The 27864-nt window shown below is 41.7% G+C and overlaps 1 protein-coding gene across 1 annotated transcript in view; it reads left to right on the top strand.

Moving 5' to 3' along the window:
• LOC126295196 (eukaryotic translation initiation factor 2 subunit 3) overlaps positions 1–27471 on the top strand; it is a 110293-nt gene extending 82822 nt beyond the window's left edge. Inside the window, exons 9-12 of the mRNA XM_049987507.1 lie at positions 1475–1644; positions 8820–8992; positions 21047–21109; positions 27212–27471. Of these exons, the coding sequence (XP_049843464.1) occupies positions 1475–1644; positions 8820–8992; positions 21047–21104 (401 nt within the window). The 3' untranslated portion in view covers positions 21105–21109; positions 27212–27471. The remainder of the gene's footprint in view (positions 1–1474; positions 1645–8819; positions 8993–21046; positions 21110–27211) is intronic.
• The last annotated feature ends 393 nt before the right edge of the window (positions 27472–27864 follow it).

Below are 27864 nucleotides of genomic sequence, written 5' to 3'. Positions count from 1 at the left end.
CTTTGTTTGGACCCCAGGTCATGTCGGCATCCCGGGCAATGAGCGGGTTGACACGCTGGCTAAACAGGCAGTGAGTTCACCGGCTCTGGAACTCGGCCTTATGGAGTGTGATCTCCTGTCGCTTTTGCGCCAGAAAGTGCTTGGTGCCTGGGGTGACGAGTGGCGCACCCTGCCCACGCCCAACAAACTTCGGGCGGTGAAGGAGACGACCCGTGTGTGGCGCTCCTCCATGCGGGCCTCTCGGAAGGACTCTGTCGTCCTCTGCCGGATGCGCGTTGGCCACACGTGGCTGACGCACGGCCATTTGTTGCGCCGGGAGGACCCACCGCTATGTCGCTGCGGGGCAGCTCTGACGGTGGTCCACATTTTGGTGGACTGCCCGCTTTTAACAGGACTCAGGCAGACGTTTGCGCTGCCTGATGCCCTCCCTGCCCTTTTATGTGATGACGATGCTATGGCGGACCTCGTGTTGAGTTTTATTCGGGCAGGGGGTTTTTATCGTATGACTTGAGTGTTTGTCCTTTTATTTCCTGTATTGACTTGGGCCTTTGGCCTGTGGTTTTAAACTGTGGGTTTTAATGTCATTTGGTGGTTGGCTTTTCCTTATTTTCATGGTCGGCCAACCACCTTCACACTCGGTGCGATTTTAGTTCCGTTTTTCTGGTCTTTGTCTGCCTTTCTTGTATTGTGTTGTCCCTTCTCTCAGTTCTCCGTTTTTCACGACTGACAGTTTTTATTTCGTGTGATTTTATCGTGGAACAAGGGACCGATGACCTTAGCAGTCTGGTCCCTTCAATCCCACACCCAACCAACCAACTCGGAACAATAGTACAGTAACATTCTTTACACGAATGCTGTGACAATTTCTTCGTTGTCACAGAGGTCACGTGCTCTCCGTGCCTTTCCCTAACGGCCCCATGGAGCAAACGACTTCACCCGGCAGATGAAAGGGCCAGTCCCCGGTCGACGTTGCTGACAGTACAATATTGATACGCGCAGACCGTCAAGAAACTTCCCGAAAGTGGGATGCTTCCTACTTACTACCTACCTTAAGCCACAAATGTCTTTTGTTGGAAAAGTGATATTGAAGACATGGAACACCTTATTCTGTGAATGACGTGTTACACCTCGATAGTCATGTGCACGTATATAAATTATATTGGGTCAATTAACGAATGGTGATATAACGATACATTTGCCACATCTACCTAGGGGACAGATTACGGTGGACTGTATTGCCAAAATGGGTCGCAGTTAAAGGAAACTAATATACTCGACTGACAGTGTTGCTGTCGCTACTCGTCAATACTATTTCGTTCGGCGACACTCTGCGCGAACAATCGCTCCGTAGCCCGAAAGCTACCGACATTCCCGGTCACGTCCTCGTCCCCCGACCACTCGACTGTCTGGCAAGCCGCCGCGCGCGCTCCCCGAATCGTGTACGTCGTGTTGAGGACACTCCGTGTGCCCGCAGGTGTGGGCACGAAGATCGAGCCGACGCTGTGCCGCGCGGACCGGCTGGTGGGCCAGGTGCTGGGCGCGGTGGGCGCGCTGCCGGAGATCTTCATCGAGCTGGAGGTGTCGTACTACCTGCTGAAGCGGCTGCTGGGCGTGCGCACTGAGGGCGACAAGAAGGGCGCCAAGGTGAGTGCCGGCTACAGCCTCGAATATCACTACTTACAGTTATTTCACTTCGTAAAATGACACCCACACCACAGATGTAGTCTGTTGTTACCGGCAACTCTGTTAGATTGTCGAGAAAAGCTTTCTGTGACAGTCTTATATATTGTTCCGTTAGTGTAATCTGGTGAGCAAGATGTAAGAGACAGGCGAAATACCCTCAGACTTCAAGAAGAATATAATAATTCCAATCCCAAAGAAAGCAGGTGTTGACAGATGTGAAAATTACCGAACTATCAGTTTAATAAGTCACGGCTGCAAAATACTAACTACAATTATTTACAGGCGAATGGAAAAACTGGTAGAAGCTGACCTCGGTGAAGATCAGTTTGCATTCCGCAGAAATGTTGGAACACGTGAGGCAATACTGACCCTTTGACTTATCTTAGATAATAGATTAAGGAAACGCAAACCTACGTTTCTAGCATTTGTAGACTTAGGGAAATCTTTTGACAATGTTGACTGGAATACTCTTTCAAATTCTAAAGGTGGCAGGGGTAAAATACAGGGAGCAAAAGGCTGTTTACAATTTGTACAGAAACCAGATGGCAGTTACACGAGTTGAGAGACATGAAAGGGAAGCAGTGGTTGGGAAGGGAGTAAGACAGGGTTGTAGCCTCTCCCCGATGTTATTCAATCTGTATATTGAGCAAGCAGTAAAGGAAACAAAAGAAAAATTTGGAGTAGGTATTAAAATCCAGGGAGAAGAAATAAAAACTTTGAGGTTCGCCGATGCCATTGTAATTCTGCCAGAGACAGCAAAGGACTTGGAAGAGCAGTTGAATGGAATGGACAGTGTCTTGATAGGAGGATATAAGATGAACATCAACAAAAGCAAAACAAGGATAATGGATTGTAGTCGAATTAAGTCGGGTGATGCTGAGGGAATTAGATTAGGAAATGAGACACTTATGATGGTCAAAGTAGACAGGATATAAAATGTAGACTGGCAATGGCAAGGAAAGCGGTTCTGAAGAAGAGAAATTTGTTAACATCGAGTATTGATTTAAATGTCAGGAAGTCGTTTCTGAAAGTATTTTATGGAGTGTAGCCATGTATGGAAGTGAAACATGGACGATAAATAGTTTGGACAAGAAGAAAATAGAAGCTTTCAAAATGTGGTGCTACAGAATAATGCTAAAGATTAGATGGGTAGATCACATAACTAATGAGGAGTTATTGAATATAATTGGGGAGAAGAGAAGTTTGTGGCACAACTTGACAAAAAGAAGGGACCGGTTGGTAGGACATGTTTTGAGGCATCAAGGGATCACAAATTTAGCATTAGAGGGCAGCGTGGAGGGTAAAAATCGTAGAGGGAGACCAAGAGGTGAATACACTAAGCAGATTCAGAAGGATGTAGGTTGCAGCAAGTACTGGGAGATGAAGAAGCTTGGACAGGATAGAGTAGCATGGAGAGCTGCACCAAACCAGTCTCTGGACTGAAGACAACAACAGCAACAACAACAGTGTAATTAAATCTTGATACTTTCTTTTTTATGTCTGTTCTAATAGATTATGTATCAAAAAAACAATGATGATCTAACTCACCAAACGAAAGCGTTGGTATGTCGACACACACACACACACACACACACACACACACACACACACACACACACACACACACACACACACACACAGAAAATTCGAGGTTTCGCAACCAACGGTTGCTTTGCCAGGAAAGAGGGAAAGAGGAAAGGATGTGGGTTTTAAGGGAGAGGGTAAGGAGTCTTTCCAATCCTGGGAGCGGAAAGACTTACCTCAGGGGGAGAAAAGGACAGGTACACACACACACAGACACGAGCAGACATATGTAAAGGGTCAGTGTATCTGGACATGTGGGAGCAGTTTGTGTACCCTCAGATACAAGATTTGCAACCCAACATCACTTTTCAACAAGATGGATCTCCACCCCATTGATCAAAGGCTCTTTGCAAGTTCCCCCCCAAGGTGTAGCAATTACAGCTTGCTGGAACATTGTTACTCTTTGTGACTGTATCAATCTATTTTTACATTCCTGACACATTTTGTACACCACCACATGTTAAGTAAATACATTGTGCATCACTTCTACACAATACAAAGAATGTTATTTCTCAGATAGTAACATGAACTAGTCTCAGTGGCTGCTAAAACCACTCTGGCTCTACTCGGGTGCACTTGGTGCCAAATATGTCATCTAAAAGTCCAGCGGTCTAATACCTTGTAGAAGAGGATGTAGTCAATGTAATATTTTGCTTTTTTAATTGAAATAGCTTTTCAGATATAACTTAGATAGTGGTCTCTGGAAATCAGTGTTTATGTGAAGATTTGTGCACCTAGTAGTTAATAATAAAGGTTGCCTTTTTTGACAATCTGAAAAATATCAGCTCCCTGTAAGCATACCTGGTCGAATGTATTATTTATAATGAAATTATAAAAATTATAAATGAAAACAGAATTTTTATTATGAAAACTGAAGTGTAATATTCTCCTTACAGTAAAGTAGTTCTTTTATTAAAGTGGGAAATTTGATTACTAATTATCACAGTTCAAAATCAATGTTGTTAAGTCGTTCTATATGAAAACTAAAATTATATTTTGATGATCAGATATATGCAAAAATATCTTCAGATATGGAATAGTAATGTAAGTATGAAAATTAACTCAGGTCAGCCCAAAATTTATACAGAATTCAACATTTCAATTTGTCATGCAGATGTCCCTTAGAGGCAAGGTTCGTTACAGTATGCAACCACAGACGTTTTTCCACAGAGGCCCTGACCATATTCTCTCTCTGTATTAACAATTATGGCAATATCTTTTGAAGTAATAAACAGTTTGCTTAATTTTTTTCCATTTGTCTCATTTCTATTTGATTGTCCCTTATAAAAGGAAAGCAGCTATTCTGAAAGAAGTCAATATTCCTCCTCCTATACTACTCAGCTTATAACGGAAGATATATGATGACAGCCGCATGAGAATATCGAAATAAAACAGTGGCGACACTAAAAATTTGTGCCGGGCCGAGACTCGAACCCAGATTTCCCACTTTATGAAAGTGGAGCCTTAACTACTTGGGCTATCCAGACACGCTACCCAATCTTCCAACTTGTCGCATACTTCTTCTGTCCGCCGTCCTCATTGCTCACTACTCGTGGCCCGATTCCTGCAGGAGGTCAGACCTGCGGTGCATCCACACTGAGGATATGTCCATGAAATGTCGTCAGTGCATATAGATATTACTATTATACAGAGTGATTCAAAAAGAAAGAACAGGTTTCAGTTGTTCATTAGAGACAGACTATGGAAGATAGAAACACATTGCATATGTCACTGGTTAAAGAAAGGTTCAAAGTTTTATCTCGCACACACACTGTACCTTAAGATAACCCTGTGCTGCTCGAGAACATTGAAACGCCATTTCATTCCACACACAGATCGACAGTCCCCTGGAAACACATTGCATATGTCACTGGATAAAGAAAGGTCCAAAGTTTTATGTCGCGCACACACTCTGTACCTTAAGAGAACCCCGTGCTGCTCGAGAAACGTCGAAACGCCATTTCATTCCACTCGCAGACTGACAGGCCCCTGTTTACTGAACTGACAGCTCCGAAAATTCGATTTCTCAGATCATGGAGAGTAGCTGCCACAGGTGAGACAAAGACTCTTTTATATACCTCAGAGGAAAAAAATCATTAGATGTGAAGCATAGTGACCTGGGAGACAAAAAACAATGAATAACATTGTTTTCCACCACTTGTAATCCCATATTGTGGGATTGTGGTGTTAAGATAACACCGCATCTTGAGGTGAAAGTGAGGTAGGGCACTGTCTTGGGTAAAAATTAAGTCCTTAGAATCTTCGTGAAACTGAGGAAATGACCAGTTTTGTGGCGTGTTCAAGTAAGACATTCCTGCCACAGTTTCTTCTGCAAAAAAAGGAAGGCCCATAAACTTTGTGAACAGAAACTGAACCAAAGGGATCCAGTCTCAGTGACTCTCTCTCTCTCTCTCTCTCTCTCTCTCTCTCTCTCTCATATTCTACAATGATGCAAGGATTTTGTGATGCCCAAATTCTTACAGCATGATGGTTTACTTTACCCGATAGAGGAAACATCGATTAATATAAAGAGATAAGTTGTTCACAAAAAGTGTGCTCTGCCATATCGTGGATAACTGAAATGCAAAATTCCTATCCTCTGTTATGGTCGATGGGATGCAGTTGCTTCAGTAACTGTATCTTGTAAAGCTTAATATGCAGGTGTTATTTCAGTACACACAACTCCATTGTTTGAAAAAGTTGGGGTACTGGCCTACCCGTCTTGTGGATTTGTGAGGGCTCCACGTGAACACCTCTTGTATTTGCTAGACATTTTCATAAGACGCGCGTGGCCGACCAGTGTTCTTTCCTTTACGTATGCGACTGACTTCCTTGAATTTTGTATGCCAGTCACAAATCTGCTTGTACAGAAGCAGTTTCTTGCCAAATCGCCAGCTGAATGCACGTTGCACTCAAAAAATGGATTGACGTTGCAAAATTCCAAAATTCAAAATGATTTGTCTTTTGATGAAGTTGCTACAGACAAAACAGCACAGCAGTGTCAAAACTTTGAACCTTCTTTATCCAGTGACAAGCACAGTGTATTTGTATCTTTTATAGTTTGTCTGTAATAAACAATTGAAATCTAGTCTTCCAGTAGGTTTGGTGTCTGCTCTTAGAGACATGCCTGAAAGAACACACACCACACATATGATAGTAAGATACTTAAAATTAAGCATTTTTAACATTAAGCAGATGAGCATTAGTTGTCTGTGTCTTACCAAAATCAGGATCTATCTAATAAAAGTGTCAGAGGTACGTGAAATTTACATTCCTTAGTCCAAGTATTCTCATAAATTGTAGGAGTTGCTACCAAGGTAGTCTTTTAGTAGGAATATTCAATTTTGTACCTGAAATTTTTGCACCAGAATATAAAGCTTCTTTCTGAACTCTAGGGAAATGCACAGGCTGTATGCAAATAATTTCTACTTCTTGTACTGTCATGACGAATTAGCGAGTTCATCCTAAATTTACTGTTGTTGTCAACCATAAATACCACTAGGAAATGTATGTACTGGCATAATTTGAGAATCCCTAGGTGTCTTTAGAGGCTTTCAAAAGATCTATGGTTATCAACTTCACACAGTGTTCTCACTGCACACTTCTGCGACTAAACTTTTTGTTAACGGCAATGCCCCAACAATTATTCTGCTGCACAGAGTAGCCACATGGTCTGAGGCGCCTTGTCACAGTTCACGCAGCTCCCCCCGTTGGAGGCTAGAGTCCTCCTTCGGACGCGCGCGTGTGTGCATGTGTGTCCATAGGGTAAGTTCGTTTAAGTTAGATTCAGTAGTATGTAAGCCTAAGGACCGATGACCTCAGTAGTTCGGTTCCATAGGAATGTACCATTTTCGCCGCCACCACCACCCTGATTATGCCATAGGATTGTGTTAAGTGAGAGCATGCTAGCAATCTTGCCCATTGGTCAAAACACACACGACGTGTTGAGAGGGATTTAAAAAAAAAAATTACTATTCCTTCTAAATCCAGTACTTTTCTAACATTCATCGTCAGCAGGCCATAACTGCAGTTACCCAGTTGCTGGTGCCGACCCTCTTTCAACATATTTTTTGTCCTTGTGTAGCTCTTCCTCACGTATCCTATCCCAAAGGAAATAACTATTGACAACTTCCTTCTTCACTGCGCCAACCATCTTTTCCCTGGCAATGTAACACACTTTTTCCATCTATACTAATTCTATCAGAGTTTCTTTCATTTGTTTTGCACGACCATACTATCTTAATCTAAATTGGTGGAGTTGTTCTCGTATTTTGAGTAGTTGTTCTCATCGTCTGCTTAGAGTTGTTGTTGTTCTCGTCGTCTGCTGAGAGCACGGTCACATCTCCGATTGGAAATGGGTGAATTTCTGATGATATACACATTCTTTTTGGTCTGAAAGGTGTCAGTAGTATGTAGCATTCACAGTATAATGTTTATGGAGAAAATTGGTGGGAACAACTCCTTTAATATCAAAGAAGACTTTTGCAAGAATCTTTCCTGTGCAGAGACAGTTTTTGCACCATTCCATGCTGATTTTGTTTATTCCAGGGTGTAATCGCACACCCACATTTTATTGCAGATTAGTGAGGTGCAAAAAATGTTTCCCTTCAGTTTGGTAGTGTGTCAGTAGCTGTTTGCACACCTCAAAACGACACTCTGTGATTATAAGATGAGGCACCCATCTTGCAGAGAATTTCCAAATTTGAGGTTGTCAGTAATGATCACCTGAGCACTACGGTAGCTTATGCCAATCTCGGTAGCAGTTTCGGCAACTGTTATTTGACACCTCACCTTCGATAAGCTGGCTAACAGTGAGAATATTGTCCTCAGTCACGATAGTCCTTGGGTGAAATCGGTGAGCTGAATTCTCAACTTCTCCCTGTTCTCTTTGTGGCACGTGTGTATTGGAGTCTTTTTCAGGGTGTCATACCTGAACCGTGCCGCAAGTCAAAGATGGTGCAGCTTTCCCCTTTCAAAAAGGTGTGTAAACAAAAATTCCACTTTATATTTGATTCACCATTGCATAAGAGTACAGGTGTGTATATAGCTAGGCTTGAATTCGGCTAATAGATTTATTAGAGTGACTTGTGTTATCTTCATTAGTGTGTGTCGGGGTGTAGTTCTCTCAGATCCTCCTTAGTACTCGTACAGCACCTGCCACGACGTGGCGATGTCTGCTGTAAAACTCCATCAAGTACGTGCCGTCTGAGGAGTACATCGAACAAACAATAAAATATGGTGCAAGTATTTTAACGTGCCTACGATATGATCTACTTATTTACATAACAGTTTTCTGGACTATTTGGTCCCATTTAATTATTATTAGAATTATAATGTAACCGCGCGGTCCGAGGCTCCCCGTCACGGTCCGCGTCGGAGGTTCGAGTCCTCCCCTTGGGCAAGGGTGTGCGTGTTGCCCTTAGCATAAGCTAAAGTAGTGTGTAAGCTTACCGGCGATGGACTCAGCAGTTTGGTCCCGTAAGACCTTACCGCAAATTTCCAATTTCCAAAGCACTCGTGTCGCTAACTCCCCTTTCGCTTCATTCTCGCAGGTCCAGAAGCTGACAAAGGGTGAGGTGCTGCTGGTGAACATCGGGTCACTGTCGACGGGCGGGCGGGTTCTGGCGACCCGTGCTGATCTGGCCAAGATCTCGCTGACCAACCCCGTGTGCACTGAGGTCGGCGAGAAGATCGCCCTGAGCCGCAGGGTGGAGAAGCACTGGAGGTACGTAATGCTCTCTTGAAGAAATGGTAACATTGGTCATCTGTGTGTCTGGAGACAAGTTTTCAAAAAATTACTTGCAATCGAGATACAATCAGTTGGACTGTCATCACACATATAAGATTGCATCGAAAGAAAAATTTTCTCGAGAACTCTGTAAAGTTGAGAGACAGAATTGCTTGCCAGTACTGAGGTGAAGTGTGTAGTGCTGCTGCTGTCGTCATCGTCATCGTATTTCGAAGACTGGTTTCTCTGGAGCTCCCCAATATAGGTAGGCTATCCTGCACAGGCCTCTTTGTCCCTGTATAACTGCTGCAACCTACAGCATCTTAAACCTGAGTACTGCACTCAAACATTGGTTTCCTTCTACAGTCTTAATCCCCCAGTTTCCCTCCATCACCAAATTAGTGATTCGTCAATGCATCGCGACGTGTCCTAGCCGATGGTTTCTTCTTTTAAGCAAGTTGTGCCACATATTTTTCTCCCCAGTTTGATCCTGCACCTCCACATTAGTTATGTTGTCTTTCTGTCTAATTTTCAACATTTTTCTGTAGTACCACATTTCAAAAGATTCAGTTACCACATCTGAACTGGTTATTGTCCACATTTCCCTTTCGTACGAGACCACACTCCGTAAAATCATCATCAGAAGAGAGTTCCTAACACTAAAATTTATGATGGTCACTCCAAAAGAAATGAACAAGTTTTTCAAGGTGTTCCCCCCCCCCCCCCCCCCCCCCCCAAAAAAAAAAAAAAAGAAAAAAAAAATCCAGTTTTCGTTCTACACTTTTTCTATTCGGGAAATTCGACCTGTTTCTGCAAATCGCATTGTCATAGAGCTCCATCAGAGGAACTGCTGTGCTTCACATCCGTCTAAAGCAGCGTGCTGTCGAGTTCCCGTGTTGTGAGACCGAGACGGTGATGAATGTTCACGAGAGAGTGAAGAATGTGTATAAGATTGACACTGGCTATTGCAGTACAGTTAGTCTTAAAGCGAGCAGATAGTCTGTTGAAAGTGTGCACATGATATTGGGGACCTCCCACCTGGCGGTAGACTGAGCACTGCGCACACTGCGGCGTGCGACGTATTCGCAGCCCTATTTTCTCTGACGCGCACGTCGGTGAATGAGCTGTCAGTGAGCGGGAGTAGGAGAAGTGAGTGCGTGCACAATGTCGGGACAGTTGGAGTCGATAAAGATCTGTGCCGAGTAGGTTCTACGAATTGTTGACAGCTGTCCACAAGCAAATGCAGAAAACAGTGCACAGTGAAATTTTGGAATGATACAAGAATTCTGGAGATGGCTTCCTTACAATAATTGTGGCAGGAGACAAAACCTTGTTGCATCACTTTGAACCGGAGAGGAAAAGCCAATCCCTGGAATGGCGGTGTGCAAACTCTCGGAAGAAATCCAAAACTGTGCCTTCAGCAGAAAAAGTGATGGCGACCAATTCTGATGCATATGTGGGAGTTCACTTGTGTCCTGTTTGACTACATTGTCAAAAACACGATACTTTACAAGGGCTATTCAGAAAGTTGGGAACAGTTTCCGTCTGACGACGCTAGGCGTGCGCTGATCGCATATATTTTGGTACGTGCGTGCTCGGCAGCACAGTCAGCATCCGTCCGTGTCGGCGGGAACATCTCTGCGCGTCTGGTTTTTCGATATTCGAATTTGAAATGTACCCTGCAATTGAAAATCCTGCCAGTTGTGACGTGTGGTCTGTGATAAGGTTTTTGTTGGCAAAAGACCTTAAACTCGTATAAATCTATTGTGAACTGTGCGAAGTATACAGAAACAATGTAATGAGTGAATGTTCCCTCCAGAAATGGTGCATTCGGTTTAAAAATGGCCGAACCAACGTTCTTGATGAAGAGAAGAGTGGATGCCCGAGCATTGTGGCTGACGATTTTGTCACAAAATTTGACGAAATGATTTGTGAAAACGTTACTTCACAATAATGGAGCGTTCGCTTTATTGTCCACAAGTTTCATTGACTTTGTTGAATTGTCACTCAAAACCTTGGCTACAACTAATTTTATGCATGATGGGTGACCAAAATGCTTACAGAGCGCTATAAAGAACAGGGAGACAAAATTACAGTCCGTGGAGTGGGAGCACACGAGGTCCCCCCCCCCCCCCCCAAAACCAAGAAAATGTTTACAAACCTTGCCAGCCAGGAAGTTGATGGCGTCAGTGTTTTGTGTTTTGGGATAGCCAAGGTGTCCTTCCTATTGATTTTCTCGAATGTGGAGCAACTGTAAATTCTGCCTGGTACTGTCAAACTTTGCACAGCCTCAGAAGAGCAGTTCAAAACAAACACCGAGGAAAGCTGACATCCATTTATTTATTATTATTATTTTTTGAAATTTTCGCTCATCTACCCTACAGCCACTATCTTGCCCCGAGCACCTTCCCTGTTTCCCAAGATGAAGAACTGGCTTGCAACGCAGCACTTTGATGACGGCGCGGGTCTCCAGTTGGGCATTACTCTCTAGCTGAAGTATCAGGTGGTGGAATTTTATGACGGAGGTCTTTCAAAGCCTGTCCACAGCTATGATAAGTGCCTCAATGTATTTGGTGACTGTGTGGAAAATTAGTATGTCAGTTGCTCTGTAAGATTATATAATAAAATGTATTTCTTTTACTTAGTTTTTTTTAAAATGCCAAAACGTTCCCTACTTTCTAAACAGCCCTCATACTATTGCACAATAACACCGGGCCACATGCGTATGAGAAAACCATCACAGAGATCACAAAGCTTGGGTGGACAACATTGAAACACCCACATTAGGGCCCTGACTTGGGACGACACGATTACTCCCTCTTCGGTATACTGAAACAATCGCTTTGCGGGATGAGGTTTGAAGGTGGTGACTTTCTTGTGAAGATTACCAAACGGGCTCGATTGCCCGGGTCCCAACTTCTGCCGTGCAGATACGCACATCTTATGTCCGTAATGGCATTAAGCAAATGAAAGGAACTGAGGAAATGTGGAAAAATGACAACATTTTGTCTTTGAAGACTGTACTGACATGCTGTCAAAATATCAGAGATATGGTCAATGAATTACGTGTATAAACCTCATTATAAGTTAACAAATGTCTATTATTCAGAAACTCCTTTTCTTACTGCAGTCAGTTTGAATTTTGCACACTCTCCACTTGGGGCATCTTACTGTATTAGTAGCAAAACTCATGTTCTATTTTTAGTGTTTCATTTTGTAATCCAATTCATTCAGCATCATTACATTTAATTTGACTACATTCAGTTGCCCTCATTGTACTTTTCTCAACATTCATTGTGTAAGCTATTTTCAAAACACAATCTATTCTGCTCAGCTAGTCTCCCATGTCATTTACAATCTCTGATAAAATGTTGTTAGCAAACAAGTTTTTATTTCTTCTCCTGGAACTTTTGAATCCCTTTCCAAATTTCTCCATTTTCTTTACTACTCATTGAATGTACAGGCTCCGTGTTGGGAGGCTACATACAACCCTGCCTCACCCCTTTCGCAACTACTGCTTCCCTGTGACTCTTAAAACTGCAGTTTGGTTTCTGTACTACATGAAGTGTGACTGGAAAGTCTTAAGAATGGATTCACTACTGCTTCTTCATCTGCTTTCTACATTGTTGCTTGAGCAACATCTTCAGAAGAAGATCCCACTAATTCATCATAAAATCCAAACTTGGTTTGTGGTTTTGGCAAGTTCATAATTCCACATAACATTGTCCCTGCAGCACTGGGCTTGCCAATGTAATACAAGCCAAACTTTTATATAATGCACCTTCTTTCCACTATTACCACAACGAGGAATACTGATAGAATTAGAAAACGAAACTTCTGCAGCACATTTGTTACACTTCAATAACATTTTACATGCCAAACCAATGTGTGAAATTATTTTCAATTCCAGTCCTCTTTCTTTGCAAACTTGCCATAATATGTAATGTTTCAAAATATTAGAGAGCAAGGAAATGTTAATTACTTCATTCACATCATTACTGTCACTTCCATAGTTTTCAAATTTTTCTTTGCTGTCACAAGGTTTCTTGCCGGAAGTAGTTCTATCACATTCATTTGGAATCTGAGCAGCACCTCCCTTCGAAACAACTAAAGATTTCTTCTTCCACTCATTGTGCCTTTTCTTAAACACTCGATTGCTGAAACGGGGCATATTGATATCGGCAAACCAACTACGTAAAACAGGTACGAGCAATATTTGTCAAATACCCAAAATTGAGCAGCTAAACAACACAAAGCAAACTCCACAAGTCAACACGGTATAACATTTATGTTTACCGATACAAACAGTCTCTCACCATAGAGATAAAGCTATACAACGTTGTAAAACAAAACATTGTCTAATTCCGCAAAGATACCCTGCTTGCCTCCAGCGAGAGGCACCGTCAGAGGTGACACACTGAGTTGCTACAATCGTTCATGTGGCACATCAACTTTGCAGTGATAAAAACCACACTTAGAAGGGTGAAACTTGATTATTTTTTGTTCAAAAAACTCCTAATAATTTTATAATGAAATAAACAAAAATCATTAATTTTGTGATTTTTCATAGTTCCTGCTCCCCCTAAGTAAAAGGAAATTAGGGCGTATACCGAGGAATAGAGAGATAGTCATTCACCCTCAATTCACTAGTGGAGGAAGTCAGAAATTTCTAAGGTTGATATGAGGGTCATTCAATAGGTAATGCAACACATTCCTTTCTGACAGCAGATTGGTTTTATTTAGGATTCCAATGCAGCACATTATTCTCCACCCTTTTGGCCACAAACCCTATTTTTGACAGAATCTCTGTTCAATGTGATGGTCCTGTGCCATACTAGTGCCACATTAATTGGAGAGCCAGTGTGTCCGCAACTGTACCACTTCACTGGTAGACGGCAGACCCATCTTCCTGCCTTATCAATAACCTCTCCATCGTCCACATACTGCTTGCTACCCGTAAAGTGCATCCTTCATCGGATCGGACAGGTGGAAGGCAGAAAGTGCGAGACCCGGGCCGTACGGTGGTCGAGGAGAACAGTCCGATGAAGTTTTGTGAGCCCTTCGGGGTGCACAGTCTCGTGAGGCCTCGCACTGTCACGGAGGAGGAGAAGCTCGCCTGCGTCATTTTGGCGGTGAACACGCTGAAGACATTTCTTTAATTTCCTGAGGGTAGCGCGATACACTTCAGAGTTGATCATTACACCACGAGGGAGTACATCGAACAGAACAATGCCTTCACAGTCCCGGGAGACTATTGCCACAACTTTACAGGCTGAGTGTAGCGCTTTGAACTTTTTTGTCAGAGAAGAGGTGGTGCAGGACCACTCCACAGATATCTATTTTGTTTCCAGTTTGAAGTGACAAACCCACGTTGTAGCCCGTCATAATGTAAGACATAAAATTGTCATAATCGGCATAATAAAATGCAGACAATTCTGCAAGGGTTGTCCTTCGTTGCTCTTTATGTTCCTCTGTTAGTTGATGAGGAATCCTGTGGCCACACAAGTTTTGAACACCCCTAACTGGTGGACAAGTGTGTCAGCACTACCAAAAGGGATGTCCGGTCGAGCAGCGATGTGTAAGATTGTGAGCTGTCTGTCACCTCGAACGAGTGTGCGAACGTTCAGACGTTACGGAAGTAACACCTGCGTGTGGCAGACGGGAGAGCGGACAGGTTTCCATCACCTCATTGTGATAGTGACGGACGATTCGCGCAGTGACTCGCTGTGCTTTTGTTCACTACCGGGCCTCCGTAGACATTCTGCGTGTTTCTTCTCAATATCTGCGACAATCTGGTCTTCCGCTAAAAGAAACTCGGTGACAGCTCTGGTTGGAATGCATGTCCATTAGAGACTCCAATTTGAAGGGTGCGTGTAGTACTGCCACCTGTTGGAACTTCGTGAAACTGTAGGGATTGAAACGGGGAATGGTCCATGGTGGCCCACAATAAATTCCACATTTTTCACCTGAAATTGGTCAGCCAAAGCTGTTGCATTACTTACTGAACACCACTCATATAAACCCACTATCTGTACAGTGGCTTGCAGAGTTCTAAGTCTGTGTACTTGTGGGTGGTGATCTCGATATTTTTATCTTCGAGTCCAAAGATAGGTTTGACGCAGCTCTCCGCGTGGAGAGCTCTGTGCGTCTTCATCTCGGCGTAACTGCTGCAACTTAGAACTGTAAATTTGCTTTCTGAAGTTAAGTCTGGGTCTCCCTCTACTATTCCTATTTCACACGCTTGCATCCATTACCATACAGATGATTCCTTAATGCTTTGAGATGTGTCCTTTCAACGGACACTTTAGTCAAGCTGTGACACGAAAGTTAACCCCCGCCCTTCCCCGCTCCACCACCACCACCCCAGTTGTATTCAGTACCTCCCCATTCATGAAGTGATCTACCCAGCTAATCTTCTGGAGTTTTCTGTAACACCACATTTCTAAAGCTTGTATTCTCCTCTTGTCTGAACTGTTAGTCATCCTTGTTCCACTTCCGTGTAAAATTTCCAAACACTTATTAGTTTCTCCACACTCAGAGAGTGCTATGAAAGGCCCCTCCATTTGCTAATACCTACTTCATTTAAGTCTACAACTAGTTTCAGCCTTCGCCCTTGGCCATTTTCAATTGGATCTGAAACGACCATTGTTAGTGTACAGTATAATGGATGTACATAAATATTTTAGATAACAGGACACGAAAAACAAAGTTTACGCATGTACAGTGTAGGTACAGAAAAAGTACACAGAGCAAGGCAGCTAAGACAGGCTCCCCAAATACAAGCAGAACAAATAGAAATATCGAGGTGCAGTTTCACAGACTTATAGTGGACAGTATGGCAAATTTCCTGACTTTCGCAAGTAATTGTTATTTATTTTTAGTCACCAATTTATGACTCTGATTTCGTTTTTTTTCCAAAAGGGAACTATATAGTTTTTTCTGTGGTGGTTGAAAGAAGCTTCTAAGGAAACTCCAACGGTGTAACACATACAAGTCTCGATCGAGTAATACCGTGAAAACGGCGCCACGAGCCACTGTTCCGCTGTCGTTAAAAGAGGTTCCACAAAACATTTCCTCTGTTATACCAAATGTTAGCAAACACATAATTCGGGTATGTTCTCATTTTTACCTTTGTGTTTGAAGCCCATCAGTTTATCTTCTGGTGTTGTAGCAATTACAGAACTTGCTCGTAAACCTTTCGAGACATTCACAATGCATATGACAGTCAGAAAGGAGAAATATTGTTCATGACAGGTGTTGCCAAACTACTAGAGCAGTGGTGCAGTCGTAGGCTGAAGAGTATCCAGGTCGTGCCAGGTACTTGTTTCATTCTTGTAGAAGTTATAAAAAGAAATGTTCTAGAAAGTGGAAGTGCGGAGAGTAAGATGCCAAAGAAAAAACAGAGCTGATGGTTAAAGAAATGAAACTAACGCCCAATGAAAATGTCACCAAGAAGCATCTCAGAAGTACGAGAAGGATCAACCAAACGTGTGTTCTCGGAACACTACATTCCATCGCATTTAATCCTCTTCGCATTTTGCTGCATCGACATCTTTGTGACAGTGACTTCCAAAATTCGTTACATTTCTTTGAATGTTGTCTACAAAAAGTGCAAAGTGGTGTGACATCTGTGACAAATTTTGTTTAAAGAAGCATCATTTACAAAGCAATGGCAAGTCAGTGTTTGCTATAAACACTAAACGTCGGCTGAAAACCCCTGTGGACTCGGAGAAGTGAGTAAAAACAGTGCTCTCGGTCTGACAACATTTGGTTTGTGTTCTTCTGTTTTATTAATGGAAATCTAAATAAATTTGAGTATCTAGAGTTCCTGGTACATACTGGTGCTGCTTCTGCTGCAGTTATTGGATGACATCCTACTGGATACAAGGGAGTCAGTGTGGCATCAGCACATTGGACGTCCCTCGCACTTCGTACAGGTAGTGACAGATCCTCTTGAGAGAGCAATGCTTGTTCAGAAAATGCAAATTGGTGTGCACACTCACCACACTTAACACTTTTACACTTGTATCTGTGCCAAAATTAAAACAAGAGGTCTGTTAGGAAACACTGACAGTCCACAAAGGCATGAAATGCCGTATAACACGGGCATATGCTGCTTTTCACCACAGATGAAATTTGGCGTGTACTACTGTTTCTCCAGAATCATTTTGTAGCACGTAAAAATGCCCAAGGTCAACATTTCGAGCACTTGGCACGACTGCTGTGATTATAAACACACGAACCCGTGTTCTGCGTTGGTTTACATTAGGTGTAATAGGACAGATGTTTGTGGAACTTCTTTTCCTGATGGTTGAAGCATGGTTTGCAGTGCTGATATCTCAATACTATCCCACACATTTTGTAGTTTAAGATCTCTTAGAAGCTTCTTTCAAATGCTACAGAAAAAATTATATAGTTCCATCAGGAAAAAGTGGTTGGAACCATAAATGATAGAAAAACTACTTGTGAGTGTGCCAGGAAGTTGGCTGTATTGCTCACAACAACTTGGTAAAACCACATCTCAATATATTTATTCATTCTGGATATATTTGGGGTGTCACCTCTTAGCTGCCTCACCCTGCCTACATTGTGTAGTTGTAAAGTAACTTTATATGATTAAGAAAGTAATAGTTGGGTGGATTTAGAAGCTAAAAGTAGTTTTTAGATTTAAAAAAATTCTGAAATAGTTGCAGCTCAGATCGAGTGTAAAGTTGCAAGACTGAATGTACAAAAGGTAAAACATAGGTAACTAGAGGCTGCAGTTTCCCATCAGATTCTGCTGTTTGCAGTACCAGCACAGCAAGACTGTGTCAACTAATCTTACAAAGCCAGATGAGTCAGTCACACAGATTATTGCCCCCGCAACTACAGAAAAAAATATTCCCAAGGTGGACCAGCAATCTAAGTTTGTTGCGTGATGGTGAGGATATTAGCTATGAAATGAGATACCGAAGGTGGTGGTGGTGGTGGTGGTGGTGGTGGTGGTGGTGGTGGTGGTCGTCGTGGTCGTGTGAGGAGGATTACTGACATTAACAGTAGTAAAAAGGGTGTAAAATGTAGGCAGGAAATGACAGACAGCTTTTCTGCGGAAAAGAAGTTCGTCGATATTGGATATAAATTTCACCATTACTGTATATTTTCTGAAGGTATTTGCCTTAAAAGTGAGACGTGGGCAACAAACAGTATCAAGATTAGAAGACACACTCTTGAAATGTGGTACTACAGAAATGTGAAGAAGATATAGATGGCCAGATTGAATAACTAATGAGGAGATACTGAATAAGATGAGGAAAATGTGATTTGTGGCACAACCTGGCTAAAGGAAGGGATCATTTATGGGACACATCCTGAGGCATTGGCGGAATCACCAGTTGGGTAACAGAGGAGGAAGGTAGGGGATAAAGAGAGAATTTCTTTTTGGGTGGGGGAAGCTGTAGAGAGAGGCAAAGGCAGAGTGACATCAAACCAGTGTTTGGAATAAAGACAACAACAGCAGTAATAGTAACTAACACTGCTTATTGATATCTGATGATGATGATGATGATGTGGATTATGATAAGTCAACATCTAATCAGATTCAATACCGTATGTGCCGTACATCAACATTGTTTTTTCCTGTTTCATGGGCACACGATGTTCTTGTTTCGCATTGTGATGACACCTCATAGATTAGACTAATAGCCTATTAATTTGTTGCCTTCATAAGCATTTGATGAAGGTATTATATTGTAAGATGCACATTTTTTGCTATGTGGTGATCTCTGTGTTTGGAAATGGAGAAGACGCTTAATGTGCTGTGTTAACAGTATCAGAACTTCTGTTGTTCCGGGATGACAGAACATGAAGATAGTAAGGGGGGTGATTACAGTTAATTCCACCTGTTATATACAATACAATATTCCACATTCCTCGTGGGACTTGTTATAAAAGTGCCACATTGCTTCCTTACTTGCAGTCAAAACACAAGAGGCACTCCACACATATACAGATCTTGATAACACACACACACACACACACACACACACACACACACACACACACACACACACACACACACCTGATAACATCCTCATACCATCCATGCATATCAGCATCGCGCATTACTCTCCCGAGCTTCTCAGAGTGCACTGTCCTATGGATGGAGTCTTAACATAGAACTGACAGATTCACTACAAACTTACCTCCATTCTGCTGGATATTGTAAACAGTACACACTAAAGGATTATGTGCAGAGGTTACAAGCCATGAATAGCGAGCACCGGAAAGAGAGATGGATTTTACGGGATGCCCAATATAACGATTAGGAATGCCATTTGGCCATGTGTTTAAATTTAATCCTAGTGTACTCTCCATATAAAATCTATAGTCATACATAAAAAAAAAATGATAACCTATACCCTTAATTAACAAAACAGCTGAAGCAACAAAGCAAATGAAGAGAGAACCACACAGGCTAGAGCACAAATGCTAAGCTGGCCAGACCTGCAGGTGTTCCGCAAGGTGACACTCGCGAAAAAGGTTAGCATATGTTACAACCACATGGGGCTGAACCTACTTCAGCAGTCATCTAATTCAGAAGCAAGCCTTATTGAGTAAAAGGTGTCTCTTACAGAGTCAAATCGAAATGTGTACTATAAATAGTAATGTGGACAGCTACATTAAAGTAAAGGTATGGATAAGTCGTAACAGTGGCGCGCCAAGGGCGTCTGTAGTCCAAGCTGTGCATCATAAACTGATGTAAATGGAGGCATTTGAGCAAATAGCAATGATGAAAATCAAATAACTGTACCGAGTCAGAGGTTGATATTTAGTATTTTGGCTAAGGGTTGAGACTGAATCTGTAAAACCTGCAATACCTCGTGGTGATATGATGGTAAAGCTCAGATTAATGTACTAGATGATCAAATGATAACTGACCCGTTACACGCTGTGATGCAAAGTATTTATTTGTTATACAATGAGACATTTACTTGGGGTTAGGTTATCTGTAAGGTTTGGGCTAGTGACATGGTATCACTCATCAAAAGGGTTGTTCTATTACCTATGCGTCTGTATATACACACTTCGTGTATAAACCAAACAACTTATTAACCTGCCACCTCTTCCATTGCCTTACATGAACTTGTAATACACCATCAAAAATGCTAAAAAATGTGGTGAATTGACTTATTTGCTCATTAAGAAGGTGTTCTGGGTAAATCTTTTTAATTTCTGTAAATTTGTATGTTTTTCAATATGCTATGATTATCATTAATTGTACATTTTATCAACTATGTGTGTCGTTCATTAAGATACGTATATGTTGGAGTGCCTTTTGTGCTCTGACTTCATATAATGTGACATGATACTTGTTGTAATAAGTTCCATAAGGTATGCGAAACTAGGCATTTTGTATGGCAGTATTATGAAAAGGATAATTGCTACTCACCATGTAGCAGAGATGCTGAGTTGCAGATAGTCACAATGAAAAGTCCGTCAAAGAAAGCTTTCGGTCAAACAGACTTTCATCAACAAGTGTGCACGCGCAATCTTACACACACACACACACACACACACACACACACACACACACAGAGGTTGCATTTGCGCTTTGGCCGAAAGCTTTGTTCGACAGTCTTTTCAGTGTGGCAATTTTTGAATCGACATCTCTGCTATGTAGTGAGTAGCAACTATCCTTTTTATAGATTCACTATTCCATCCTGCATTTTCTGTTGTTTATATCTTATAAACTAGGTGGAATTAATTGTGACTCCTTCCCCCATACCCCACTCTCATTATCTCCAAGTTCGCTGATTAGATCTGGTGATGGCTGCATAAGACTGTTGAAACTTGTCATCTCAGGACACAGTGTATGAATTGTGTTGCTCATTTTTGAAAATACTATATCTTATAATTGTATATTATGTAATACTTAATATTTTGGGTAGCTGTTTTTCTATCCAGAGCACTTGCAAGTATGTGTCGAATACCACGATAAATCACCAGGTATTGAGTGTATTGTGTGCAGTTTCGGCGTGTGCAGTTCTATACTGTGTGTCTTGTTTGCCTCAGGTTGATTGGCTGGGGACAGATCCGCGGAGGGGAGAAGATAGAGCCCGTCAGCCAGTAAGAAAGGTGAGGAAGCTAGCTGCATCAGACGCGGCCGTGGTGAAACACGGCGTTAGCCCCTGCCGTCGTGCGAGCTCGTCATTGTTTTCAGCTGTAAATTAGTCAACAACAAAAAAAGTATGAGGCATATCCAGAAAGAAAGAGTGCTTGAGTCTGTGACGCTTTTAGAGGGAAGGTGTATTCCCTCTCCCGGGGAAGTTTGAAGCACTGCATTCGACGACAAGGTGTTGGTAGTAGAAAGCATGCTCATATGTTTCAGTCAGCTGAAAACTCTTGTTGAACTTCCGTGCTGAAATGTGTGCGTGTGTCTATTTCGAATCTCACCGGCTGCTAGTTGAGGAGTGTAATGGGATTTTTTCTCACAAAGGGGAAATCAGAAGTTGCAGATTTTTTAAGGAAATGAGAACCATTCATGGGGATGGAGGGGGGGGGGGGTTGAACTGTACTAATATGTTAAAGTGCTATTGTGCTTTTACAATTGAAAGAATGAATGTTAGTGACAGAGGATTGAGCATTCCTCAATTGTGTCTGACGAGGTGGAGAACCGAGATTAGATCAAAGAAATGATACCTGACAACTGTCGGTGGACTTTGGATAAAATGAACACATTTTCAGAAATCTCCATATCTCTTATGCATGAAATTATTACTGAAACACTGTTTTCTCAAAAATTGTGAGGTATGTGGGTACCACGACAGCTCACAGATCACAACAGTTGACGGTTCACGGGAATTTTTCGAGCACTCGAACTGGGAGGTGAACGCTTCCTTCACTCTATTGTGACTGGCAACAGAATTTAGGTTTCCCCACCACACTCTTGATAAGGAAAAACAGTCCGTGCAGTTGCGACATTGCTGTCAGCGAAAAAATTCGAAAACATTGTGTCTGTCTCTTTATACTGTAAGGGAACTCTTCTCATGGAGTTTTGGCTCCAGGGGGAAACAATTAAAGCAATTTGATGCTGTGAAAACTATAAAAATGTGTGTGGGGTTGGCACAGAACAAAAGAAGGGGAATGTTAACAAAGGAAGTGGGCTTGTTCCCACATAGCCAAAGCACAAAGCAACTTTTGAATTAATTTGGTTGGGACTTTGTGAACCATCCCACTCACAGTCATCTGCTCATCTGACACATCCAAGTTTTCATCTTCACCTCTCAGAAGATGTTTACGAGTAGAAAAAGGTTTTTTGTCGATCAAGAGGGCTACAGTGCCATCAAACGATGTGCCAAACAGGTGCCAGAAGACTTTTGAGAAACACATCAGAAAGCTCATCTTTGGACTAAAAAAAGTGTTGAGACTGAAGCTGACTATGTTGAAAAATAGTATTTGATGTAATCTATGAATTCTGTCTTGCCGCCCCCCCCCCCTCTCTCTCTCTCTCTCTCTCTCTCTCTCTCTCTCTCTCTCTCTCTCTCTCTCTCTTTCCTTTTTTTTTTTTATTTTTTTGAGGGAATGTATTGCATTTGGAATTTTTAAACACTTGAATACTCTTAACTTCTAGACATGCCTTTTGTCATCTGTTGTTTTAAACACTAGCATAAACACTGGACAAGACTTCTAGCATTGGACTTAAGCAAATGGTGTACCTTTTTTTTTCCCACTAGCCTACAAAGTTGAACTTCAGTTGCTGATGCCTCGTTTGCCATAGCTGTTTTGTACTCACTCAGGACAATAATGAGAGAAACTTCTTAAATGAAAGTAGCTTAGTCCTCTGGTTTTAGTGTCCTCTGGAATAACAGAAGACCTAGATCATCCATCAGTTTCTTTGCAGTTAATACTCAGTATTTAAGAAACACAGTTTTAGTTATTTTAATGATAAATATTTGATGTACTTTCTCAATGAATATTAGAAAGTTTAAATTTCAGAGCCAGTGGTTGCTGTTGTTAGTATATAGTTACTACTATGTTCCTTCGTCAACACTGCAGTGCGGTTTCAGATGCCTGAAACTGCAGTCGTGTGTGCGAGCTGCATTTGTGTGTGTGTGTGTGTGTGTGTGTGTGTGTGTGTGTGTGTGTGTTTTGTTGTTGACAAAGGCTTTAATGACCATAAGCTTTAATTGTGAGAGTCTTTTTGTTGTGCGTATCTGCCACACAGCATCTCTGCTATATGGTGAGTACCCACATGTTTTATGAAGATAGACTACTTCTCAAACTCTGAAATAAACTTGAAAGACATTCATGGCAGTTGATTTGCTTCAAATACAGAGGTGCGCGTCTGTGTACAATTGGGGTTCTGTAGGCAGCCACAAATGTTTTTCCATTAGGCAGCCACAAATGTTTTTCCATTAACGCATTGAATGTCATGTCACATTGAGATAAATGTACAGTAAAACATGCTCAAAACGAAATCATCTGGGACTAAAATAATTTTCCAAATTGTCCAAGTTTCCGAACTATACACAACCCACTGGGTTACATAAAATTTGTCAGGTATCATGCACAAAAGTAAAGTAATAATTTTTAATTATGCTTATACTGTATTTATGTACCTTCACTCCAGCACAGTAGATATTCATTTACTGTATATTGGACAATAGAACACTGGACTATTACACTAGTTGATAAATTACATTCATTTCTATATTTTTACTCGATTTTTAAATTTGTTTATTAGTGTACGTATATACATATTATTCCCATGTTTATTTGCTTTACATATTACTTTTTTTTTGCCCCATATCGAGGAGGGAAACTTGTTTTAATTTCCTGTTCAAAATTGTTTTTTCTAGGCAGTTTCTTGCACAATACAATAGTTACAACAAGTTGGAAGAATTTGTGTGTGCTGCAAACTACATAACATTGCTTATGTATGCAATGGTTTCTTTAGGCATATTAATTTTTCTAGGGACATCATTTTGTTCCTCTTCTTCTTTTGGTTCTTCTTCATCACATCTGAAATTACTTCATTCTCTGTAGCTGACTGTACCTGAGATAACATGCTGTGTTCTCCATATCAGAATCAAGTCACAAATTTCACTCTACACCTCATACATTTGTATTGTCGATAATAAATGTACTGAGTCAAATGCTTTTTGGAAGTCACGAAATACTGTATCTACGTGACTGACTGGATACGTGGCTTTCAGGATGTCGTGCGAGAAAAATGCTTGTTGGGTTCCATGTGATTGGTGTTTTCAGAATCTTTGGTGATTGGTGGGGAAGAGATCATTCTGTTTGAAATACTTCATTATGTTTGAGCTAAGAATATGTTCTATGATGCTACAGGAAATGGATGTCAAGGATATTGGATGGCAGTTGTGTCAACCACTTCTGCTACTTTTCTTAAAGACAGTTGTGCCGTGTGCTGTCATCCAGCTACTGGACACGGTTTTTTGTTCGAGGGGTCTACAACAGATTATACGAGTAGTTAACAGAGGGGCTAACTCGGCCACAGATTCACTCTATACTCTAATATGGTTTCTGTTGGTCTCTGGAACTTTGTTCAGTTGCAGCAATTTAAAGTGTTACACAATCCCACTGGCACTAATATCTATATCACTCTTCTTTGAAGTGGTGCAAGAATTAAATCGGGACAATAGCCCAAGATTTTCCTTTGTAAACATTTAAAAATGGAGTTGAGCATTTCTGCTTTTGCTGTACTACCTTCAATTTCAGTTCGTGTTGTGCTCGAGTGTCTTGACACTGATTTTGGTGCCACTAACAGCCTTTACATATGACCAGAATTTCTTTGGCTTTTGTGAGAGATCTTTTGACAGTATTCTCCTACAGCAGCCATTGAAAGTTTCGTGCATTGCTATCTTGTCAGCCAAACACATTTCATTCAATGTCTTATCTGTCTGTAGCCCTTTGTTTTGTTTGACATTTATTATCGACTAGTATCTAGGATCCCTACCATCATGAACTGTACTTTTGAAGTCGAGCCATAGTTCCTCTACGTGCTCCTGTCCTGTGTTGAAAGTTTCAGGTTCCTCATTGAGATATAACACTACTGATTTTTTATCTGATAATAATTCCTACCAGAGCCACGTCATGACCACTGACACCAGTTTTGACATGGCCATCCTCAAAGAAGTCAGTTCTGGTTGTTGCCATTAGATCTAATTTGTTTCCGTCAAGAGAAAGATCTGTTCTGTTGTAGGTTGTTTAGCCTCCTTTGATGAGAACGGTGAGATTGGGGATTGTGATTCTGATTGTGGGATTGTGGTTCTGATTCCGTTACCAATCATTAGCCTATCATTTCAATATATGGTTGAATTTTATCCAAAAATTTGACTGCTATCAATGTCCAAGTTTAACCATATTTTTGTGACTAGTATTATCTAAGCTTCAGTGCTTTTCAGGAGCCCTTTTACTGTGGCACTTCGTTGGGAAAGCTTCAGCAGTTAATCTCTAGGATTTTAATACTATCATCTGTTGGGGCATTTCCTTCGATCCTGTACTGCCATTTCCACGTCCTCTACACCCATCGTCATCTGGACTGGATGGAGAGTTGGCTAATCTAAAAAAGAGAAAACAAAAGGCAGCTTGTGTGCATCTCGCACAGCTATGCGAGTAGTGCACCCTACCCATTTACGGAAACCCTACAGGTCTGAACGCAATGGCACAAGTCCAGGAAGTTGCAGCCTAGCTTGTCACAGAGCCTTCGAAGTCTGTGGTTCGATCCCCCCCACTTGACAGAGAACTGGCAGACCACAATCAGTTTGAGGGACAGTGCTGCAAATTGTAAGCTTCACTGAAACACTGTAAAAAGTGCTGGTCTTCTCAGCCATCTCTGCCAGTCACCGAAACAGTGTGTGACGTCGGGTCCCCAAGTGAGCTGGGTAGTGCAGCAGTTCGCGCACCGGACTCGCATTTGGGAGGACGAGGGTTTGAACTAGTGTTCGGCCGTCCTGATTTAGGCAAGGCCACTTTCCTTCTGTAATTGGGGCTCGTGCTCTGTCTCTAACGACCTCGTTGTTGACAGGACGTTAAACACTACCTAATCTTCTCCTCCTCCGAGCCCTTACGATGGGTGCTGTTTATTCCATTGTGCATTACAATCTGGAATTAGTTGTGTCCTGCTCCTTCAGTGGCTAGCAGAATAGTCTCTTCAGCATGTCAAATTAGGCTCCCGGGCATACACATTGAATGCACTCAGTGTTTCTTTCCGTCCTCGGATGCCATTTCGTTATACGTTCAAACTTCTGACGAGTAATAGACCCTTGTATTTACCTCCTCTCGACAAGGATGCCACCTTTATCTTTGTGATTACAGAGATAGTATCCCAAATATGCTCAGTTCCCGTGTTCCCTGTACACACAGTAAAAAAGATTGCAAGAAATATTGCACCTTTTGACAGAGTCCTCCTTCGGGGGTAAACACCTTGCACATATGTGGCCGTTGTAGTCTCCAGGCACTGAGGGTCGGGTATGTGCACCCGGGTGTGACAGTGGGTGTGCATGTCAAAGTAATTCAGACTGCATATAGCTATGAGGTTTCTTTATAAGTGAAGTCCATAATAAAACATTTTAAATTTATCTGCGCTAACTGTGTGATGTAGTAGTGTGCGTGAGAACTGTTGTAGCCAAGTACAGAAATGAAATTATAATGAAATCCAGATCTTTAGCTGATGAGTGTGGTGGTCAGGGGCACTACAAATGTAGTGTGTGGACAGAAAGTTGGAAATTGTGGATCTCACGGGGAGCGTGTCAGAGATAAGTCTCTGCAGTTGCACTATCGACTCTGTCATCGGTGAATCAGTCGGATGGAGCGTCTACCTTGTAAGCGGGAGGTCACGGGTTCAAGTCCCAGTCGGGGCACACATTTTTTAACTGCCCCATTGATATTTGTCAACACCTGTAAAAAGCTAAAAGTCTGGATTTCATTATAATTTCATTCTTAGAGAGCTGCAAGGTCACCATTGGTTTTTGTACAGATACCAGCTTCATACAAGTAAAGAAATGGGACATGAAAGTTGATAGCCTCCTCAGCAAATGTTAAAAATTTAGACAAGTTGTCACGAATCATGTGCTTGAATGTTATGACTCATTTATAATTCACATAGAACATTTCCTACCGACACGAGAGGTGCATTGTGATTTACTGTTATAATTAGCATTCCCGGCAGCTTGGATGTGATTGTGATGAGTTGCATTCATTTTGTTCCAGGACTTTATCCAGGCCTTGCAGCCAGGCAGCTGTAAGGAAGAAAAGAGAAGGAAGAGAGAGAGAGAAGAAAGAGAGAGAAACTACTGACTGAGGTGGCCACTTTGTGAAGTTCTTTCACAGTTGTCGGCTGTCCTCGGTCACTGTCGCTATCGAGATCGGCACTATATTCTAGGGATGTTGTCTGGACAGTGGTGCTGTTTCATTTTCTTTATGTATCACACGAGACTTAAATCAATAAAAAATATAGCTCAAAATCAAAAGTCTCAATATGTAACTGAGAATGTGAAACCTGCATCTGTACACGCAAGTTCACCAACCTATCGATTGATGGGAACTTGGGGTAACCTCAGATGATTCCCACATGACAGTAACAAGCTTTCCAGTTAGTGATAATGCACAACACTTTATTCCAGCAACACGTAAAGTGTAAGGTCTAAAAAAACAATCTCCTCAGATACATAAAGTAAGTAAATCTAATAACATTGTGATCTCAATTTGAATTTAGTTTAAGTATAAGTCTTCAAAGTGTTTAATTTGGTGGCAGAGAAATGAGAATGCTAGGAGTTTACGTGAGTCTGGTCGGGCATCTATCATTGCCGACAGTTAATCGGTACAATTTAAAGTTCTATGGCACACCTGTTACTGACGATTTT

The sequence above is a fragment of the Schistocerca gregaria genome, chromosome 11 (genome assembly GCF_023897955.1).
Source record: "Schistocerca gregaria isolate iqSchGreg1 chromosome 11, iqSchGreg1.2, whole genome shotgun sequence".
NCBI lineage: Eukaryota > Metazoa > Arthropoda > Insecta > Orthoptera > Acrididae > Schistocerca > Schistocerca gregaria.
The sequence above is the reverse complement of the archived record's forward strand: the minus strand, read 5'-3'. Positions and strand labels throughout refer to the sequence as shown.